This window comes from Mustela nivalis (assembly GCF_964662115.1).
Source record: "Mustela nivalis genome assembly, chromosome: 1".
In the NCBI taxonomy this organism is placed as follows: Eukaryota; Metazoa; Chordata; class Mammalia; order Carnivora; family Mustelidae; genus Mustela; species Mustela nivalis.
In genome coordinates this window covers 76,258,653-76,281,844 of record NC_139020.1, presented here as the reverse complement: position 1 = coordinate 76,281,844, position 23,192 = coordinate 76,258,653, and the positions used below count along the sequence as shown (strand labels likewise).

General features: G+C 35.6%; 1 protein-coding gene across 1 annotated transcript in view; it reads right to left on the bottom strand.

The window, feature by feature from the left end:
- The window catches only part of LOC309870944 (arylacetamide deacetylase-like 2), a gene marked incomplete at its 5' end in the record, with an annotated part of 29,270 nt that extends 6,464 nt beyond the window's left edge, over positions 1-22,806 (bottom strand). The window contains 4 exons of the mRNA XM_082743576.1: positions 11,013-11,184; positions 13,964-14,033; positions 19,446-19,668; positions 22,669-22,806. Coding sequence (XP_082599702.1) covers positions 11,013-11,184; positions 13,964-14,033; positions 19,446-19,668; positions 22,669-22,806 — 603 coding nt within the window. The remainder of the gene's footprint in view (positions 1-11,012; positions 11,185-13,963; positions 14,034-19,445; positions 19,669-22,668) is intronic.
- Positions 22,807-23,192: the final 386 nt, after the last annotated feature.

Sequence of the window (23,192 nt, the reverse complement as noted above, 5' to 3'; positions counted from 1 at the left end):
TTCTTTTGAGTAGGTATTTTTTGACCAGCCCCACCTCTACTTTTAAACAAAAGCATAGCTCCCAAATATCAGAACCTATCAGAACCTGCTTTTTGAGAATTCATGATTGCTAATAGTCCTTGAGCATTTGCAACAAGCAAGATATTCTGGTTAGTGTTTTACATTGAATTTCTTCTTGTATATATCACAAAACATTAATATTCACTTCCCATCAACCATACTTGACTACTTTTTTTATTAATTATCCCTAAAATCCAATAGTTCCCCAGGCCTATTGATTTCACCTCTTTTTATTTCACCAATCTACCCACTATTCTCCATTCCATTGCCACTATCCTAGTCCACAATATTCTCTTTGGTCATCAAAGTTCTGCAATTCTTTATCACGTTCTCCTTCTCACCCTCTTAACTACTCTATTTTGCAACAGTATTTTTTTTTTTTTTTTTTTAGTTTTTACCTAAATTGCAGTTAGTTGACACACAGTATAATGTTTCAGGTGTACAATTCAGTGATTCAGTACTTCCATACAACACCCAGTGCTCATCACAACAAGTGCCTTCCTTAATCCCCATCTGTTATTTAACCCATCCCCCTCCCCTCTGGTAACTATCCATTTGCACTTTATAGCAAAGAGTCTGTTTCTTGATTTGTCTCTCTCTTTTTTTCCCTTATGATGGTTTGTTTTGTTTCTTCAATTCCATCTGTGAGTGAAATCATACATACAATGGAATACTCAGCCATAAAAAAGGAATGAAATCTTGCCACTTAAAATGACGTGGATGGATCTAGAGTGTATTATGCTAAGTGAAATAAGCCAAACAACAGTCATTTTTAAAATATAAATGTGATTACAATTTTTCCGAGTTCACAATGCCCCTGGAGTCAAGTTAAAAAAAAAAAAAATTCCAAGGCCCTTGTATGATTTGTCCCTGCCAACCTTTCTAACATCATTGTTCACCATACTTTCCTCTGATGAATTTGGGGGGTGGGGGGTGGGGGTCAGATTCAAAGAGAGAAATAAACAGTGACTGCATAAATAGGGAAGGGACAAAAGTGAATCTACTTGTGCTCTTCTTAGGCAAATAGCAAAATCGACTTGATTCCAAAGACAAATAATCAGTTACTGCTCATTTTAGCAGTGTGTAGACCAGTGTCTTTATTTAATCTCTAAATTTTTCCCACAAAAACTTGTTGAAGATAATCTGTAAGACTGTACTCTGTTACACAATAGGACAAGTTACAGAAAGCTGCTAAGCAGGTAAAACAGGCTGAAGAGAAGCAAAAGTCAAATCCTGGAGTATTCTGAATGGTAGAGGAAGAAGGCAGGAAGAGGACAGGTATGATGTCACAGTTTAGATCCATAAGGGTTTTTTAAAAATTGTTGTTCCCAGATTCTAAAACACTTAGAGTCTAGTTGGGAATACGCATATACCACAAATGATAGAATAATCATTAAACTGTGACTGTGTAAAACCGCTTCAGGTAATAGAGAAGAGGTTTCCCTGTGGGAGTTTCTAGAGCTTATGAAATATCCAGGTGGGGAAAACTGTAGATATAGTTTTTGAGCTCATGACAGTGGCCTTAGTGGAAGACATAACTTTAAGAACCTTCCCCAGATCAGTCAGAGCTGAAGCCAGGAAGCCAAGTAGAAAGCATAAAAGACAGAAGGACCAACCAAAAGTTGAGTTTTAAGGAATCCAGACGTAAAGGAGTGTATATAACAACAGTTTGCCTCACATAAAACTGGAGGGAAGAGAAATAAGATGAAAACAGAGAGAGTGCTATTACAGACTTCATGGGAAAAAAGAAGTATTCTAAGGCAAAAGCTGGAAAGAGTTTTAAGTGATGAAAGGACATTATATTAAAAAAAAATTAAAAATATGCCCTTAAATGGAGAAATAACGAGATCCTTGACAAATTCAGCCACAGGAAGTTGAAGAAACGGCCAGGGGAGAACACAAAGGTAATGAACTGAGAAAAGTATACATTATGAGTATGTAGAAAAGGAGCATAATTTGCTTTTAATTCAACTGGGTGCAAAAAGGAAGACAAGTAATAGAAGTTTGGATAAAGGGTTAAGAAAGGTTTATTAGTTCTTTCTTTTGGTTTTGATTTGGCGATGAAAAGGCCCAGATGTGGTTATATGCTGAAGTAAAACAGCAAATAAGGTTTAAGATTTTGAAAATACTGGGAACGAATAACTTCCGGGTAAAGACACGTGAGGTGGCAGGAGGTGAGAGGGAAGTCATCCAGGAGAGGTGGTGGGATGATTCTGAGTGGGAAATACAGGCTTCTAGTTATAGAATGACTAAGTCACAGGAATAAAAGGCACAGCACAGGGAATATAGTCAATGATATTTCAATAGTGTTTTATGGTGAGAGATGGTAGCTACACATGTGATGAGCATAGCACAATGTATACGGAAGTTGAGTTATTATACTGCACACCTGAAGCTAATGTAAGTGTGCATTGACTATGCTCAAATTTGTTTTAAAATTAATAATTACAGAGACAACTAAATAAAGGTTTCAGTGGTAACCATCCAAACTGGAAGAAAGAAAAAAAAAGGAAGAGAAATGATCAATACATAAAAATTAACATCACTAGTAATAAAAAAAATGGAAATTAAAATGTTGTTTTTAATCATAAAAAGACAGGGGAGAAGACATGTAAACATATATTGAGGAATTTTTTTTTTTTTTTTTATGTTTGGTTGGTCAATTTGTCAGTTGGTTCTGCAGACAATACAGACTCTAAAAGAAGAACATATCTGGTGGCCATTTTCTGATTATCTCATTAAGAAAATGTATTTCAATTCACAGATGAGAGACATAAAAATAATCTTGTGAATCAAAACTGATTTCAAGCTGGATATCTCTTAGAGGACAGAAGGAAACCAGGGAAAGAGAGACACAGGGATAAGTAGAAATTCTTTTTATTACACAAGTATCTGGCTAACATAAATATCTCTTCCCCTATACTTCCTTATTAAAATAATAAGAAGAAAATAAATAAAAATAAATAAAAGCCTGGTTACTTAAGGAAACTAATGTCTCACCAAAAGCATCTTCAATATAATCATGGACCAACTGGAATCTAAAATTCTACAACGTTGAAACAGATACAGTTCCTTGATCTTTTATGGGTTCACATAAAAAAATAAGTGTGTAAGTCATTGTCAAATTAATTAAATAATTTCAAACAGTTTTTCCCACTGATGAGGAAAACAATTAACCCAAATCTGAAAAAAACCAAAATTACAATAGTTGAATATGGGATGTTACGCTGAAGCAAAACAACTTTCTTACCTACCAAATGGACCACCATCTGTAACTCCAGAGTGAGGCAAATTTGTTCTTATACTGTCTTAGGCAAATAGCTTTCAAACATTGAAAGGAATAATTTCAAAGCCAGATTTCGGACTTAACTTGCACTATTAATAAAGACCTTTTAGTTCTACAGACCTAAAGAAGTTAGTCAATCTTTTATTTAATCTAGGCAAATTTACTGAGACATTTCTTTCCCTAAGATGAAGATTTGTATCCCAAGACAAGTTCCTTTTCCTAGACACATTTTCCACTTGACCAACACAGGGAGAGAAAGAGCTATTGTTAATTAACCCATAATAGAGGAACAGAGGAATTTCTCTAGGTCTTAAGTGAAGGATACTCCGTTCAAGATCTAATAAATGATGACAAAGACTCTCCTGAAACTACATAATGGCTTTTGCAATTTATCTTGATACTGCTAGCATAGATGGATAGAGGATTTCAGAGCAATGGTGATACAAAATTCAAGTTAGAAGAGGACAGGTATATCTGCTTTCAATGGATTTCAGGTACTCTGGGTGACAATGGATGTTGTGATTACATAGAGATAAATAAACATGGCAGAAACGAGTATACTTCACTACTAAAAATATCCCAGGTCCAGAGGTGCTGATGGTCAAGTTTTCTTTAAAGCATCATCATCAATTACAGTCTCTGATTAATATTTACTATTAAGGGGGCGCCTGGGTGGCTCAGTGTGTTAAAGCCTCTGCCTTAGGCTCGGGTCATGATCCCAGGACTCTGGGATCGAGCCCTGCATCAGGCTCTCTGCTCAGTGGGGAGCCTGCTTCCTCCACCTCTCTCTGCCTGCCTCTCTGCCTACTTGTGATCTCTGTCTGTCAAATAAACAAATAAAAGCTTTAAAAAATAAAAAAAAATTACTATTAAGGCTATTTTGTAAAGAAAAATTTTTTAATATTTTTAAAGAGGGGTCAAACATACAAGACCATATGTGGCCATAGAAACATGATATAGGGATGTCACAGAAATATTGCTGTAAATTGGATCACAAGTCCACACGAATGACACTTTATGACAAATGACATAAATTAGGAATGGTATATTTAGAAAGGCCAAAACTATAAAACTTTATGAAATATAGATATACTACATATTCCTTATTTTTAAAGATTTACTTATTTAAGAGAAAGAGAGAGAGCGTGAGCAGGACGGGCAGAGGGCAAGGGAGAGAGAATTGCGAGGGAGAGAGGACATCAAGCAGACTCCACATTGAGTGTGGAGCCGGATGCAGGGCTCAATCTCAGGACTCTGAGATCATGACCTGACCTGAAACCAAGAGTCAGGCACTTAACCAAGTGAGAAAGGAATTTAGTAATTACTTCAAAGTATCAAATCAGTCCATATTATTTTCTAAAATTAAGAAGACACTTAATGATCTAAATAAACAAAAATAATGCATAAATTACTTTAAAATAAAATTGGATGTGCTGGCCATGAAATTGCATTTAGATGCTGCATTTAAATTTTAACAATATTTGTTCCTTTAAATTAAAAATTAAGGGGCTATGCCCGGAAAAGTTTCCTTGGCTATAGTGATTATTCAGATCACTGTGATGGGCTAGCAACATTAGTGATTTTAGGACACATTATATGAAGTTGCCAGAAAGTCTCAGAATTGTAGGGGAAATATATTCATTTCCTTTTCAATAATTAGAATATAATTGAAAAATAAACAAAGTCCACAAAAGAAAATTATGAGGATCCCTGGGTGGCTCAGTTGGTTAAACTGCTGCCTTTGGCTCAGGTCATGATCTCAGGGTTCTGAGATCAAGTCCCACATCAGTCTCCTTGCTCAGCAGGAAGCCTGCTTCTCCCTCTGCCTGCTGTTCCCCCTGCTTGTGCTCTCTCTCGGGCAAATAAACAAAATCTTAAAAAAAAAAAAAGAAAGAAAATTATAGAAGAATGTATTTGACTTCTCAATTCATGAGAACATCTTTTTATATTGTGAATTCTATATGATTTTTTTTTTGTATCCACACAGGAAAAACACATCTAATATAGCCTCTTGAAGTCTTATCAGAGTACGGAACAATATTAATCTCTCAGTGATATATTCTTTTGAAATTAAGTTTTTCAGGCCATAAATCCATAACATGCTACTAAACACAGGGTCATGAGACTTTGGGGGGAAAATATGCTCATAATACTTACAAAGTAAAAGTTGATTTTGATGACGCAGATAAAAAAAATAAACCTAGTATGGGGAATAAAACTTTTTTTTTTTAAAGATTTATTTATTTGACAGAGAGAGATCACAAGCAGGCAGAGAGGCAGGCAGAGAGAGAGAGGAGGAAGCAGGCTCCCTGCTGAGCAGAGAGCCCGATGTGAGCCTCGATCCCAGGACCCTGAGATCATGACCTGAGCCGAAGGCAGTGGCTTAACCCACTGAGCCACCCAGGCGCCCGGAATAAAACTTTTTCATTAAAATGTAATTTATGTAGAAAGTTTAGCAGACCATGAGTAAGTAATTAAAGTACAGTCATAAAAATAAACAAGAAAGGGTAAAGGAAATCACATTTTTTATGTTATTTAAGCATATTGAATTCTGATATAGTATTTTCAATTGTAATAATCTCTTTGTTCAGATATATCAGAAAGTTAAACAGATACTTAATGTTTCTATATAATTAACTAATTCAAGGAAAAGGATAATGTCAAATTTTAATTAACTTCAAGACAACAATTACACTGCCCCATAAATTTTACTAAGAATTACATCTGTTTTTGGTGACTATGTTAGTATTTAGGATTGCCCTTTTGGAAAGGAATAAGATAGGTCTTCGTATCTTGATGAATGTCTATGACTATATCTGTTATCACTTCAAAAGCTTTTTTTTTTTTTTCTCATTTACAAAGCCTGAAAAATACTACAATAGCCAAGCAGAAATTACAAGTTTATCAAGTTTACTTTGATAAATTACAAGTTTATCTTGATCATTACTGGGTAACTACTGGACAGTTTTCAGAATTTCTGTATCCATAAAATGAGTTTTAGATAAAATTCAAGATTAGATTGCTATATGACTTGGCATAGCAACGAATATAATAATGTAAAAGAGGGGATAGTCTCCAATATTCATTCCCCACCATAGCTCCCACCCCATCCCAGCAAGATCTTTCAAATAAATTGATATATTATTTCAAATATATAGCAAATCACTTCAGGTCATAAGAGGCCTCTGGAATCAATAAGTCTAATGGTTTGAAATTTTCTTTTTGGTAATGATCTAACTTGAGTATTTTATTTTCATACTTAAAAGGAAGTAAGTTTTTTTAAATGAGGGAGATTCTGGGTTTGTGTATACATGGAAATTCAGGAAGAATGGCACACGTGGAGAGGGCATTAAAGTTCTGAGCCCTTTCCCCACAACTTGCCCCATGCATGTCTCCCATCTGACTGTATCTAAGTTATGTCCTTTTATAATAAATGATAATCTAGGACTTTCTCCTCATTGTAATGAGATGGCCTCCTGTGCTGCACTTTGTTATTCCAAAGCAGAATATGCTGGATTTCTACACTATGAAGGAAAAAAGTCCAAGATTTTGATGACATGTACCATGAAACTGAAGCAGAAAAGGATCAGGTGATCAGAATGAATAAAGGTATTTCCTCCATACCCATTAATTTATGAATCTATTCCCCACATGTGTTAAAGCTAACTCTTACCAACCTACCTAGAGTTACAAAAGTTCTCACAGGAGATCAGCCACCAGATAGTGAGTAACAAATCAGAGAAATGATTGTGCAGTTCATCATGCAGAAGAATGGATTTTGGGCCCTAGCCAAAACCAATCTTAAAAACTCAAATCCCTGAATCTAGCTAAAGATGTTGATCCTCAAGATCTGAGAACCACAGGATTCATTACCAAACTAGACCTTACAGATGAAGAAACAGATGCCAGGGATGTCCTAGAGAATAAGATGCTGCCTCTTTGCAGGGGTTATGTGACAGTGGTAAACAGAAGCTAGGAAGAAGGACATTAAGGCTGCCACACTGATGGAAAAGAAATTGCTTCTCTTAAATCCAGCTTACAAACATCTTGCTGATTGGATGGGGACCCCATTCCTGCAGAAATCGCTTAGTCAGCAACTTACCAGTCACATTTGAGATTCTCTGTCAAACTTCAGGAACAAGCTATAAGGACAGTTGCTCTCCACAGAAAATGAAGTAGAAGCCTACAAAAACATTAAGCCAGAAGACCCTACCAGGAAGACCAAAGCATTGCTACATGTAGGTCAACAAGTTGCTGTGGACTTTGAGAGGAGAATCAAAGGGTCAGGTGATCAAGTAGATACCCTGAAACTCTCAAGGGGTGCGAAAATCAATTGCATTTTCTATGAAGGCTTTCCTTCTGAGATAGTAAAGATGGAGCTCAGTGAGAAAGAACTACGAGGAGAAATAACCTACACAATCAAAAACATGCACTGTATCAGGACAGGGTTGTTTATTCCAGACATGGCAATCCAAGCAATAGTCAGAAAATGAATTGCAAAACTGATAAGGCCTTCCTTGAGTAGTGTATATTGGTAAAATAAAAATTAATCAACACTATCAAGAAGTATACTCCCCAAAATGGCAAACTTCCCCAGACCCTGCAAAGATATGGAAAGGATTGTTGCTAACTGTGTTTGACAGCAAGAAGGCATGACAATGCTCCAGGTACTACTATTGATTGACATTTGAGCCTCCCACTATAACACCAAGGAGGAAGATTTTATTAACTATGCAAATGCTTAGCAGAGGAGCAGTCAAGTTCAGGAGAAAGACACAACTGGAAACTAGGTGACTTGCAAGGAGTAGGTAGCCATCAGCATTACTGGCATCATCATCAAGGAAGCTTTAAAGGGTACTGATTTGTCCTTGCCACTGAAAGTTTGTTCTCATACAAAGATGACAAGGAAGAAAGAAAGTAAGTATTGGGCAACCTGGAAATTTGGGACATGGACAGGAGCTTAATGTCTAGCAAACACATCTTTGCATTCTTTAAGAAGAAACAAAAGAAGGTATACAAACATTGTTGCTTTCTTGAGGTAGCATGTGATTCACAGGAGGATGTAGGCAGATGAAGTCCTCTCTATTAAGAACTGAGGTTTCTCCTGATGAATATTTAACAGCAAATAATGAGAATAGTCAAGCAAAAAAGTTTTCCATGGACCCAGAAGTGGAGAGTCAAGTGAGACCATTCATAACCTAGTAAACTCTTACATGTGTACCTTCCATATATGTTTTGACATCCAATTCCAAAAATGATAATGCACTTAATAATAAATAATGTTAAAGATTTTGTGACTTCAGAACTCTTAGCACAGTTATATTCTTTAAAGGACCAAAATACTCAAATGGAGGAATCTGCTGAGCAGGCTCATCACTGAGATGAGATGTTTCAAATGTACCAAACTCTTAAAGAAGGCTTTGTGAGGGTTGGTGACATCATCACTGGCACTACCTTTACCCTAGCTCCACTTGCTGTGGATGACTCCTGGAAACAGCAGTCCTTCAGTTCACCCACTCCACACCTGACAACCCAAACGAGGCAGACACTGAGTGTTCCTCTCACATGACTCACGTGGCCCACATCCAGCCAAAGTTCTCGCCTGGATGCCGGCACTACTTGGGAGTTCATCCTGTTCCCTTCCAGCTGGCCCCTTTCTCCTTTTTCCCAACAGCAGCAACTCATTGGAGCATCTCTACAAGTTTCCTCTCAGCCCACAAGGGCCCCTTCCAATGTCCTGAATCAGTCCCCTGAATTCTGAGTGAGGACAATCCACAATTCTTTTTTTTAAACTCTTTTTTTTTTTTTTTTGAGATTTTAATTATTTATTTGACAGACAGAGATCACAAGTAGGCAGAGAGGCAGACAGAGAAAGAGAGGAAGAAGCAGGCTCCCCGCTGAGCAGAGAGCCCAATGTGGAGCTCCATCCCAGAGTCCTGGGATCATGACCTAAGCCAAAGGCAGAGGCTTTAACCCACTGAGCCACCCAGGTGCCCCAAACCCACAATTCTTATGAGTTTCTCTTTGCATATCTAACATCAAGCTTTGGTGCATGAATGAAGAAGCTGCCAGGGCTCAGGAAACACAGATGACTAATTGACTTGTGTGACTAGCCTATATCTGATTTCCCCACAATCACATATTTGAAAAAACCTGACTTACTCTCTCCTCAACAGCCCTCTAAAGGTTTGACTTTTAGAAACCGAGTGTCATTTGAACAAATAAAGAATTTGTGTTATGATTTCTTACTTCAGCTATGAGCTTTCTATTTTCTTCATCATTCTTCTCCTTTAAAGGACAGATAAATTAATTTATGATTAGGTATTCTGAAAAAAAATTAAGAAGTTGGAATGCTTCCCAAATGATTGAATGAGGCCAATATAACTGTTATATCAAAACCTGACAAAGAGCTTTAAAAAAAGAGAAATCAATTGCTCAAATCTTTAATTTTAGCAAATGGAAACCAATAATATATAAAAATTTAAGTCATCATGATCAAGTGAGGCTCATGTCTGGAATGCAAGCATAATTTTGCAAGCATGATTTTACATCTGAAAGTAAAATCACATAACTTGCCACATTAAAAGAATAAGGGAGAAAAACCACATGGTCATCACAATAGATGCACTAAAAACGTTTAGCAAACTTGGGGTGCCTGGGTGGCTCAGTTAGTTAAGCATCTAACTCTTGGTTTCAGCTCAGGTCCTGATCTCAGGATGACTTACTCTCAGCACAGAGTCTGCTTGTCCCTCTCCCATATGATCTGTCTCTCCCAACTGCTCCCCGATCTGCTCACTTGCTGGAGGTCTCTCTCTCTCTCTCTAAAATAGCAAATAAATAAATAAATAAAATCTAACAAAAATTTTATCTAATTTAATACCTATTTATGGAAACACTATCTGCAAATTAGGGATAGAAAGGACTTCCTCAACCAACAAAAGCCAACTATGAAAAGCCTTCAGTTAACATCATATTTATTAGTGAAATGTTGAGCAATTTCCCCCTAAGACTCAAAGAAAGATAATTGTATTCAGTATCATCTTGAAAGACCTAGCCAGTGCACTAATTAGGAAAAGTAGAAAGATTTGGAAAGAAAAAATTAAAACTGTTTCTAGTCGTGGAAGATATGATTGTATAGAAAATTCTAGAAAATGTTAAAAAATACTAGAATCTGTAAGTGAAACATTTAAGGATATGTTTATTTTTAAAAAAGGATATGATTATAAAAAGCCAATGTAAAACTTAAATGTATTTCTATATACTGTCAAGAAAACATTTGAAAAATATTATTTTACATGAAAATTTTCCAAAATAACTCGGGAAAAAATTGAAGAAAGATTTGTAAGATATGTACATTGAAAAAGTAAAACACCACTTGTCAATTTAGAAATTGACACAATATCCCAACATTTGATGGAACAGACTAGAGTAGTAGGAACAGTTTTGAAGAAAAAACAAAGCTAAAGTCAATGTAGTTATCAGTGGAACTGAAGAGAGGATTCAGAAGTAGTCATATCATGGTCAACTGATCTTAGACTCAAGCATTACTATAATCCAGTGAGAAAGGATGGTCTTTTCAATAAATTATGCCAGAAGAACTGATTACCTGTACAGAAAAAAAAAATGAGCTTTGACCTCAACCTTTCAAAATAAAGACAAAACATACCTGTTGAATGATTCCTGCTGCCAAATTAGCCCCAGAACTGTCTCCCGCAATACAGATTCGGGTGGGATCTACTCCATATTTTGTAAGAATTTCATCTTGAAGAAAATACTTGACTACAGTGAAGCAATCTTCATATGGAACTGGAAATTTGTATTGAGGAGCTAATCTATAGCTTTAGAAAAGAACAATTCATTTAAACAATTTTTTAAAGTACGGTTTATGGTTGTATCTTTCTATGCAGCTTTTAAATGCCAAATAGATGCAATTTAACACCAGTCTCTATTGTTTAATCTTCCAAAAATCAAACCTGAGTCTTTCCACTAAGTCATTATTTGAAAAAAAAAAAAAAAAAGAAAATTGGTACGAAAGCTTTCAACTTTGTATCTAAAGTCCATGGGTAGCGTTATGTGTGAGGAGTATGGGATATCATGAACTTCCTGATTGTAAGCATAATTTTTAGTCCAAGTACATCTTTAACTGAATATACTCCACAACTTATATCATCTCAATGTAACCAATGATCCAAACATTAAGTAACTATATATATATGTTCATATATATATATATATATATATATATATGTATAAATACATGCATATGTATACATATATATGTGAAAAACACCATGGATTTTTTTAAAAGATTTTATTTATTTATTTGTCAGAGAGGGAGAGGGAGAGAGAGCAAGCACAGGCAGACAGAACGGCAGGCAGAGGCAGAGGGAGAAGCAGGCTCCTTGCCTAGCAAGGAGCCCAATGTAGGACTCAATCCCAGGACTCTGGGATCATGACCTGAGCCGAAGGCAGCTGCTTAACCAGCTGAGCCACCCAGGTGTGCCAACACCATGGATTTTTGAAGGCAGCAGATCTAAGAGACTATTCTAGGTTAAGTGTTATATTTTTTCAAGGTCATTTAGAAAAAATTTCTACATGCTTGCAATGTACATATTTCACCATGGATAATTCCCAGCAGTTGATTTTATTTTTATTTTTTTTAAGTAAGTCCATATAAGTTTAATGTTTTATTTTTTTTAAGATTATTTATTTATTGGGGCACCTGGGTGGCTCAGTGGGTTAAAGCCTCTGCCTTTGGCTCAGGTCATGATCTGAGGGTCCTGGGATGGAGGCCCGCATCAGGCTCTTTGCTCAGTGGGGAGACTGCTTCCCCGACCCCCTCTGTCTGCCTCTCTGCCTACTTGTGATCTCTGTCAAATAAATAAATTTTTTAAAAAAGATTACTTATTTATTATCAGAGACAGAGAGAGCATGCACAAGCAGGGGAGCAGCAGGCCGAGGGGAAAGTAGAGAGGGAAACTTAGCTTCCTGCTAAGCAAGGAGCCGAATGTGGGACTCAATCCTAGGACCCTGGGATCATGAACTGAGCTGATGGCAGATGCTTAACCAACTGAGCCAGCCAGGCATCCCCCCAGCATCTGATTTTAGATGGAAAATTTTAAAGTATAAATAACTTTAAATATGCTAGGGAGTTTGCTTGTTTTTGATAAATTCATTTGTAAGGCAAACTATTACACCCTATTTTAATGGATATAAATGGATTTTTCCCCCTGTATATGTGAGCCAGTAAAAATAGAATAATTCTATTAGCCTGTTATCTATCAGGGCTCTTTCTTTTTGCTCTTCAGAATAATAAAATTTATAAATATCTGTACTTAACATCAAATGTTGTTGATATAATTACTTAAAATTTTACCATAAACCATGTTTAGAAAGCCCTAACCAAAGTATAGGTTAAACTCACTGCAAAGATATTGGTGTCTATTACTTTAAATCCATTAGATTTAGACTTTTTAGAGGAAGGAATAACACAAATCATAAGGATTTGACAGGTTATATAAGCCAGACACAAACATATCACTATATTAAAACAGATTTAAAATGAGAAGGTTTAGATTACTTCAAAAGCTATGAAGGTAAGGAGTGTCTGGGTGGCTCATTTAGTCAAGTGTCTGACGTCAACCTGGGTCATGATCTCAGGGTCCTGGGATTGAGCTCAGCTTTGGGCTCCTGGCCCAGTGCAGAATCTGCCTCTGTCCTTCTCCTGCTTATGCTCTCTCAGTTTCTCTCTTTCTCTCTCAAATAATAAAAGAAATCTTAAAAAAAAAAAAAAAAAACCAACCATGGAGTTAAAAAAAAGTAACGTCCTCATATTATATTTATTAGAAGCATCCTTGAAAATAGCAAGTTCTAGGTACTGTAAGTAACCATAATGACAACATTGGCAATCACTCTTTAGATGACCAAATTGTCACTTTTGTTATCTAAGCTTTCATAGCTTCTTAGCTAAACAAACAAACAAAAATGTATGTTACTATGTCCTCTAAGAAACTATTGGATTAGAACTCTCTAAGTATGTTTTTGTTACTACTATGGACTAGGGAAGAGGGGTTAAAAAAAAAATCCTCTTAGGGATGTCAGATTCAGAAATAGAGATTGTACCAATTTAAGAAAATATTGAACTGTCCTGGGACATTCTGATATTTTTGAGCAAAATCCACAATGTAAGATCACTTTACCTGAGATTAGCTTAAAATTCTTAGCTGATCCAATCTTTATCACCTACATTAATCTAAACAAGACTTATCATAAAATGAAACATATTACCCTCTACCCAAACACAACCTAGTATCCCAAATGCACAATAATTTATTTCTTCCTACCTAGTTTTGTTATCCAGGGCACAAAATGGGAACTGACTTTTATGTGTCTACAGCAAGTGTTTCCAAAAATGCTCACTCAAAGATGTCACTCAGAGACTCACAGAACCACAGAAGAATATGAGATAGTGGATTCTTCTGAGGAATGGTTTTTGATGCAATGGTGACAGAGTGATTTTTAAGAAATTATATCTGAGAAATAGATGACTCGATTTGGAAATCAAACCTTTACTTGGTGAAGGCAAAATCATAGTAACCAAAGAAAATCATTTCTTACTCCACTCCGACGACAACAGCATCGAGTTTCTTTGCAGTCCATCTATTCAGGGCATCAATAGCTCTAAATTCTGAAATGAAGAAATAAATGTCAATTTCCTCCCTGTAATGAGAAAAAGGGGACTTGTGAGTGTTATAAAGGAATCTATATTTCCTGTTCTATTTCTGTGAGGAGGGACCAGAATCAGCATGACAACCTCTGCAGGGGTGCCTCCTCAGTCACTCATTGTCTTTAGGGATGAAAAGATGGCCTTGCAAATTGGTGGTTTTGAGGAAGAGAAAGGAGGCTCAGACTATTCTTATTTTTCTCTTTTCATCTGCTGCCTGTTCACAGGGACCCTCACTCCCAAGAACCTTCTGTGGCTTGTTGTATTTTGCTCTGCTTGTTCCTTCAGGCAGCAAGTTTTATAGGGAGGAAGTGTGTGATTGGTCAGCAGAGCCAGCCACTACAGATGAGTTGATTTAACTCAAGAGTGTCAAAGAGTGTCATAACAATACCTACATACTCATTCTCCAAAGGCTTCTTTAGAAATAATAGTTATGTTTGCAGAAATGTCTGTTCATGTCCTCTGCCCATTTCGTGATTGGATTATTTGTTCTTTGGGTGTTGAGTTTGCTAAGTTCTTTATAGATTCTGGACACTAGTCCTTTATCTGATATGTCGTTTGCAAATATCGTGCTTTGACCATCATTTACTTTAATTTTGTGTATAATTTTCAATGGGTCCAGGAGAGAAAGTCAATAATAGATGTACTGACTCTCTAAAACCACAGCTCTCAATAATATGGTTCTTTGAACTTCCAAATTCTTTAAATATGCCACAGTATAAAATGATGCAATAACCTTGGTATTTAAGAGTCTAAGGAAAAGCAACTAAATTTCGAGAGAGCCTCTAGAAAGTCAGTATGTGGACTTAGATGTACATATCTATTTTGGTACACATGGCACACAAGCCATTGCCCCTCTCCCCAGTATACATACATATCTCATTCCAAATACCTCCAAATCCAATTTACCAGTGACCTGGCTCCAAAACTTTGGCAACCCTGTGACATCTGCTATTAATTTATTTACCACAGGATCCTAGAAATTCTAGAGCCATGATCAAATTCCAAATTTTTCCAAACATTAACAAAATGTCAAATTAATAACTAATGAAATACTGTGTGTGTGACTACCCTGAAAACAGAAAAGTAAGTCAGGCAGTCTTTTATGTAGAAAAATAGTATTTTCATTAAAGATTGGCTTGATAATTCGCAGTGCAAGGCAAGGGGGTGGATGAACACCAAAATGTGCAAGACATAAGAACCCTGTGACCCTCACGCTAAATACTCCTTAATGACGTGTTTCAAACCTGTCTTCATTTTTATTTCCCAATACTTTTCACTTTTCTTGCAACATAAGTCAGTTTAAATTTCTTGTTTTCCATTCTTTATCTCCAGCTGTCCTAACTCACGATCTTTGCTGATATAATCTGTTGACTCATGTTTTTCTCTATGTCCAATTATTGAATTTACATCACTTACAGAACCCAGATAGAAACAAGAAGACATTAGGTTAGATGTCAGAAAACAACAACTACAGTTCTGTGTAAAAAAGTCTACCAGAGAAATATCTTCTTCTTCTTCTATTTCTTAGTTCTCAAACCAACTTCAACAAATTTGAAGGAGAAAAAAAAAAAAAAAGAAAGAAAGAAAAAATAGGAAGCCTAGGAAACAAAGTGAGGAAATTGAAATTAGTAAATACCAAATAATAGCTAGTGTCTCTGTCCTGATTTGTAAAAAAAAAAAAAGAAGAAGAAGAAGAAGAAGAAAGTATCTAAGTCTTTTATAGTTTATTTATTTATATAAGTCCTGACAGATCTATGAACAAATAATGTGCAAATATAAAGCCAAGACACAAGAAGATGATACAAGTGAAATTTAGCTGAGTAAGAAATTGGAATGTGTGTCCTGAATAATAATTTGCACATTTTTAGGAATTACTGATTGTAATCATTGTACTTGCCAATGAAGGGGAAATCAATCTGATAATCAGGACCACTTCTAAGTATTTTTCAAAGTGATATTTTCGCATCTGTGAGCATTTCACTTGGGCTGACTGAAGTCCCAGGTGATATGTATGTGGATACTTGGGTATTTCATAGACCTTATGAAAACTTTAATGGCATTAACAAATCTCTTTAGAGACAAATGAGGCCAAACTGCTACTTAATTTATCTTATATATATTATAATATATATTTATATATTATATTTATATTTATCATAATATTTTATAAAGGAAGCAAAGTATTCCAAACACCCTAATGCCTGATATAAGTTAAATTATAGATGAAATCTAATTTATTGAAAAGACTAAGGAAGTTAAAAGACATAACAATACTGGAAAAACATTTTAACTAATAATCACTCTAGAGAACACTACAGAATTTCTTTTCAGTCATTCACTTTTTTTTTCCTCAGAAGACATTTATTTGTTGAACATTCATTGAATGGAAAATGCTTTGGTAGATGCTAAGAGGTGATTTTACTTCCTGAAGAGATAGTGAACCAAACATGCTACACAATTACAAAACAAAACAAGGATTGTTGCCGTCAGGTAAATATAAACTGCAATGGACCATATAGCAACATTACCAAAATTTTTTAAATCCAGAGAAGACTACACACACACACACACACACACACACACACACACACACACACACCCCAACCCATACCATCACCAATGAAATGATGCTTTTACTGAACATAAAAGGGTTAGCAGGAGTTTTCTTGAAGTAAGATGAGAAGGACATTCTACAGCACCATAGCCAGAGACAGAAATAAGAATTCAAGGAGGGTTTGGAAACTAAATGTTTGGTTGTATGGTTATGTATGGTTGAAGCAAAATTATGAAGGGAAGCACTGGCAAGAAAAATTAAAAATGTAAGAATCTGGAAATCTGAACACTTTGCTAATGGATTTAGATTTACTTTATTATATGATGAAAGTCACTGAAGAGTTTAAACAAAGAAATCATAAAACCAGATTTGCATGTTAGAAAGATCCAGTACACTAAGAGTGGAAGATGAAATCAAGTTGAACAGGACACATGCAGAGACATCAGAAAGGAATATCTTTAAAATATCATGAAGTAGTAAATTGTATTAATGAAGTCAAAACTTCCAGAAGTATAATGAATAGGGTATAGTAATTTGATGTGAGCACTAAAGAACCGTAAATAATTGGCCATAATTGCTATTTACTGAGGACTTTCAGATGTTGTTTTAGACGGATGGTGGGTTTTTTACTTGTTTTCTAAGGCCATTTGGACACAAGACAAAAAATTGTATTTGGTCCTATTGAGCTCAAGATGTGTGTGGTTTGTCCAGTTATAAATGTCTAAATGGATCCAGGACTCAGGAATAGTGTCAGAGAAGCAGAGTCAGGACTGGGTGTCAGCAACATGTAGATATTTGGAAAAGAGAAGAGACTGGAAAACAGAGTGTGTGAATTCAAAACCCAAAGATAGGGAGATAATTGGGGGGATGGGGCTTGAGGGCAAGAATATTTATGAAGAATAAATGTGGAAAATCTGTTATTTTCTTTGGTTTGTTTTTAAAGATTTAATTAATTAATTAATTAATTAATTGATTGATGGGAGAAAGAGCATGAGAGAGGGGAGGGAGAGGAACAAGCAGACTCCAATCCAGGGCTTGATCTCATGACCCTAAGATCATGACCAGAACCAAAACCAAGAGTCAGAAGCATAACTGACTGAGCCATGCAGGTGGCCCTATTTTGTTTTTAAATGAGAGATGAGAGAGAGAGATGAGAAAACAAGGATTGACAGGAAATCTAGGAGATACTTCGTCATAGAAACAGGGAGGAGCAGTACATGTCAGAGGAGAAAAGCCTAGTCTTTATCAAATGCAGTAGATTGTAGAGATCAAAGAGATAATTAAAGGTGGAAAAAGAAAGGAGTAGGGAAGGACTAGAGCCTGTAAGGGCAAAGAAATGCGTCTGAGAAGGAAGGGAAAATGGAAGGGACTGATTATACAGAGGAATTCATGGTCAAGCAGAAAACAATCCTTTAAAGATGAGAATAACCATGGTGTTCCTGGACATCAGAAAGCTAGGGAGGAGGTAACTAGAAAGACAAAATTGTAGTACCATTTTAGCATTTTGTATATTAATCTGAGTTTTTATGCCTTATTAATTTTCCATGCTAATTTTCTCTATGACTAGTCCTCATAACTTATTTTTGGTTAAGTATAGCTTGCTTTATTGCACATATCTCTTTTTTTTAAGATTTTGTTTATTTATTTGACAGATAGAGATCACAAGTAGGCAGAGAGGCAGGCAGAGAGAAAAGAGGAAGCAGACTCCCTGCTTAGCAGAAAGCCCGATGTGGGGCTCGATCCCAGGACTCTGGGATCATGACCTGGGCTAAAGGCAGAGGCTTTAACCCGCTGAGACACCCAGGCACCCCATGCACATATCTTTTTAAGGTTCTCAAACTATTTAGAACCAAATGAGGCTTAGAGAAAGACAAAAGGTATAAAAAAATTATTTATTACCTGTTTATCTTTCCTCGATTATATTCATTTGTTTAACTAAATAGAACAGTGCCTCCTTCTTTTATACTAGTACTACTGTATCATCAGGTTTTCCAAAGTTCTCATATAGAGAAATGTATTCATGTTTTTGTCTTGAATCTGCTATAAATGCCTCTTAGAATCATTGCCAGTGATGGATAGGGAAACTAGACCTCATAGAAAGAGATTTGTTTGTTTGAAGATTTATTTGTTGGGCAAAGAGAGTGAAAGAGAGAGCACAAATAGGGGGAGCTTGAGGTAGGCAGAGGGAGAGGGAGAAGCAAGCTCCTCACTGAGCAGGCAGCCTGACAAAGGCTCCATCCCAAGACCCTTCGATCATGACCTGAGTCAAAAGCAGATGCTTAACCAACTGAGCCACCCAGGTGCCCCCAAAACAAAGAGTTTATTATAACATAGGTCTATTTTGTGATTTCTTTTACGAATTAAGACTAGGTATCATTCTAAACTTTATCACTGTTAGCGTTATTGTTATAGTGACTACGAACTTGAGCTTGTAGCCACCAACAACCTATGACTCTGATTTACCATTTAAAACTTCTGCATTGCCTCAATACTTCTGTTTCTGAGTATATATTGATCCCAAAGAAAACAAGTTATACTAATTGATTCATTCATATCCTACTTTCATTTGATATGAATTCATTCACTGTAAAAGCTGAAAAGAAAATGTTTAGCAAAACCAAACCAAACAAAAACAAAAATAATGATCTCCATGATATTTTTTGCCAAACACATGTCTGTGGTTATCTCTCTACTAGATATCTAATATTTATAGCTACACTTACACCTATTACACTTATAAGTATGCATATTTATATTAAATAGTTCTTATATCAATACTATATAGCCAGTTATAATTTTCTCTTATATGAGGAACTTACTGAAACTTCCAAGACAAAAAACACCACCATGAATATAGATTACAGCTCGTCTTGGGGTTTCTGACTTGCTCTTTGGCAAGTACAAACGTACTGGAATGTCAACAAATTCTGTATCCATCACTGTGACATACTCATCGGAAACTGGTTGGGTATAGTCCAGCCTCAGTATCATGGAAATAAACTTTTCATATTTTATGATACCTATAGTCTCAAGACACATAGCCTGTAAAAGTAAAACAAAATTTAACATTTTCATTTTTATCATCAAATGCATAGAAAGAGAAAATCTTAAAAACACAAGCAAAATAAACAAATGTTTTGTAACAATTATTTCCAAATAATATTGCATAGATCTTCATTTGTAACCTTGTTGAAAATCTCAAGTATTCTGTATTTCAGATTAGTAACTGTGTTATTCAATAGCTGTCAGTTTACCACATTTTTTATGTCTGTCCTAATTATTTCTTAATTATAAATTCTTGTCTGAAAAATGTCCATGTCTTATACCACCTTTTCTTTTTGTTTTGTAGGCATGCTGTCGTATTTTTCTTTTTTATGGTTCACTTTATTTAATCCAAATTTTTAAATATTGTCTTGTGACCCACCATTAATTATTTAATTGCCCTGGTTTTCAACTCCAAATAGATTTAAGTCCTTCACTGCCCCCCACCATCCCCATGCCCCAAATCCCTGTTTGATATCACTGAAGAAAATTCTCTGGTATTTCTGACAACTTTTCTAGGATCTTTGTGACATTGCAAAGAACAGTTTACTCAAAAGAAGAACCTTAAAAATTACATGGTCAATAAATAATACATTAAACAGCTTTTATTCCTACAATTATTTCCAAGAGTTTGAGGTACTACAGGGTCTTAAAGAGCATTTAACGCCTATACTTTAACAAGGAGGAAGTATGCAGAAGCTCTTAAATTGCAAGACAAACCATAAGTGACTCTTAATCTCACAAAACAAACTGAGGGTTGCTGGGGGGAGGGGGTTTGGGAGAAGGGGGTGGGATTATGGACATTGGGGAGGGTATGTGCTTTGGTGAGTGCTGTGAAGTGTGTAAACCTGGTGATTCACAGACCTGTACCCCTGGGGATAAAAATATATGTTTATAAAAAAAAAATTGCAACCAGGAAATGTCAAAGTCAAATCTGCACCCATTTCTGTAGACCAGCCTCTTAGATTATCACTTACTGACTATAAGACTGGAAGCAAATTACTCTCTACTTCAATTTTTAAATCTTCATCATAATAATAATAATAATAATAAAATCCCTCGGCGGGTTGTTGTAGAATTTAAGTGAGTTAGACTTTTAATGTACATAGAAGAGTGTCTAATGCATGTATGTATTCCATAAAGCTTGTCTTATTTAAGTATTCTTCACTAATAAAAATTCTTAAGTAATTTCATGCTAATTGAATATAATCAGGTAAGGTCTCCCTTAAACCAAGTTCTTGATAAATGGGTAAATTACACGAATTTTTCACTTACTGAATTGTATTTGAAAAGATTTTTGGCAGATTGCCTTGTTTCTCATTTCTCAGGTATTTTCTGTTTCTGAGCAAATTCTTAAGTATATTTTGAACAGTAACAAAAGTGCCGCTTTAGACATTATTTTGTGCTCTTTTACCACATGTGATCTGAAATCCACAAAGCAATCCTGAAAAGTGTTTATAATTAGTAACCCCATTTTCCAAGTATAAAAAAAGGTACAATGAAGGGTTAAGGAAATTTTCCAAGGTGGGACATGCTCTTTTACTAAACTCTACCAAACTTTCCAATCTAACATGTGATAGACATAACAATGCATTTTATTTATCAAGTTTTCTTCCTCAAGAACTTTAATTTTCACTTCCCTTTCATATGTTAAAGAATTAATTTTTCTTCCTAGTATCTCAACTTTGATTTTCAAAATTCAGCACTGGGAAGAATTAAACTGTTTTCCTTAAAACATCCAATGACTGTTAATTTTACCAGCATTAATCTTTAAGGTGAATACATGGATGCTTTTCTTATTATCTTTTGAAAAATAAAGAACAATCCTAATACAACATCAAATCTATAAAGGCTGTAATTTTTATTATAGATGGGCAATGGCAAAAATAATTTGTAGCTGGAAAAGAATAGCCTTTATGGAACTGGTACTTGCTTACCCACACCTGCATTCATGTCATTTAACTCACGGGGTAAGAGCATTGCAGAAGAGATAGTTATAGTGAAGCTATGGCTCTAGAAGTAAACAGAGAGATAAATATCAGGACTTAGCAGACACAGGTAGGAGTTGGGCATGTTTTCACAGAGATACTGTCCGCTGGACGAATTACCAGGGGACAGCCTCTCCCTCTGATACCACACATTACTTTCTCTTCTCTAATCATTCATTGTTGCCATTGTCTCCTTCACCTTCTTATTGCTTCTGTTATCAAAGAACGTCTCTGGGAGCCTCTTGGTTTGGCAGAAAGAGTGAACTTTGAAATGAGGTATATGAGGGCTCAAATTCTGAAGTTGTCTCTTTCTTGCTGCATGAGCTCCTCTGAACTTCTTTTCCCCCCTCTATAAAGTGATACAAATAATCAAAAGAAAGTGGGATGCATGGAGGTACATATTATAGAAAGCCTATGTATTCTAAAAGCTAAAAAATGCTAGTGTCTAACCATATCTGCCCTTTACCAAGGAGCTATTTTTGCTCAATTCATAATCAACCCTACATATTTCAAGTCAGACAATCTGAAACCTAGCAATTTAGAATTAAAAATAAGCAATGGAAACCACTGAGATAATGGTAGCCCTAAATTAACATCAAGTGGGTACAAACACCAATAATGTTTATCTGTATAATATATACAAGTAAAACCTAATTGAAAACTCAAACATGAAAAAAACAAGAACAACTCAAACATGTGAAATAGAACTCAAAGGTTAAGCTACCAAGTAAACAAAGCTTTTCCCTTTAGCAATACCACTTAATGTGTATCACAATAGATACAATCTTTACATTTAGATACAAACTCCTGGGAAGCAAGAATTCTACTTCACTCTATTTGCACAGATGAAGCTGCAGTAAGTTTTATTTATTATTTTTATGTAATTGATCTATTCCAACAAACAAAGAAGCAATGGTTATTTCAAAAGCAGTAACTACTAAAAAGTTCATAAGCACTGATTTTTAGTCAACAAGGCATTCCAATATCCAGAAGAAAAAAATGTGAATCTTACCATAAATGTGCCAGTTTTAGCAGATATATCTATGGCTGTTACTTTCCAGTATTCTTCAATATTGCTGGGTATGGGGGTATATATACAAAAGGCAAAGAGAGCACAAAGCAGCCCCAAACAGAAAGCTTTGAATGCCATGATACCCCTTTCTCTGGCCTCTTCACGGCGTTGAGATTAAAACATTTCCACAAATACTGACTAGTAACTAGCAGAACAACTGCAGACTGGGAACCCTTTCAGGTAATATATGATCATCTTACCAGTGTGAAGCTCATTTTTAATTCAAAAGTTATTGCATCAGTTGACTCATGCAATCGACTCATCAGGTGACTCTTTTTTTAAATACGCAGATTCAGAGAAAGATATTGTAGCACAACAGTTCATGCCTATCTGATAATAAACGAATTAATAATTCCCACAGTGTTTCTTCACCCTGCCATACTGTCCTCATCCTAAAGCAATTTGGCATGAAATTGGAGCCTACATGAGAGCTCTTAAGGCACCACAAAGTAAAATTTTGTACA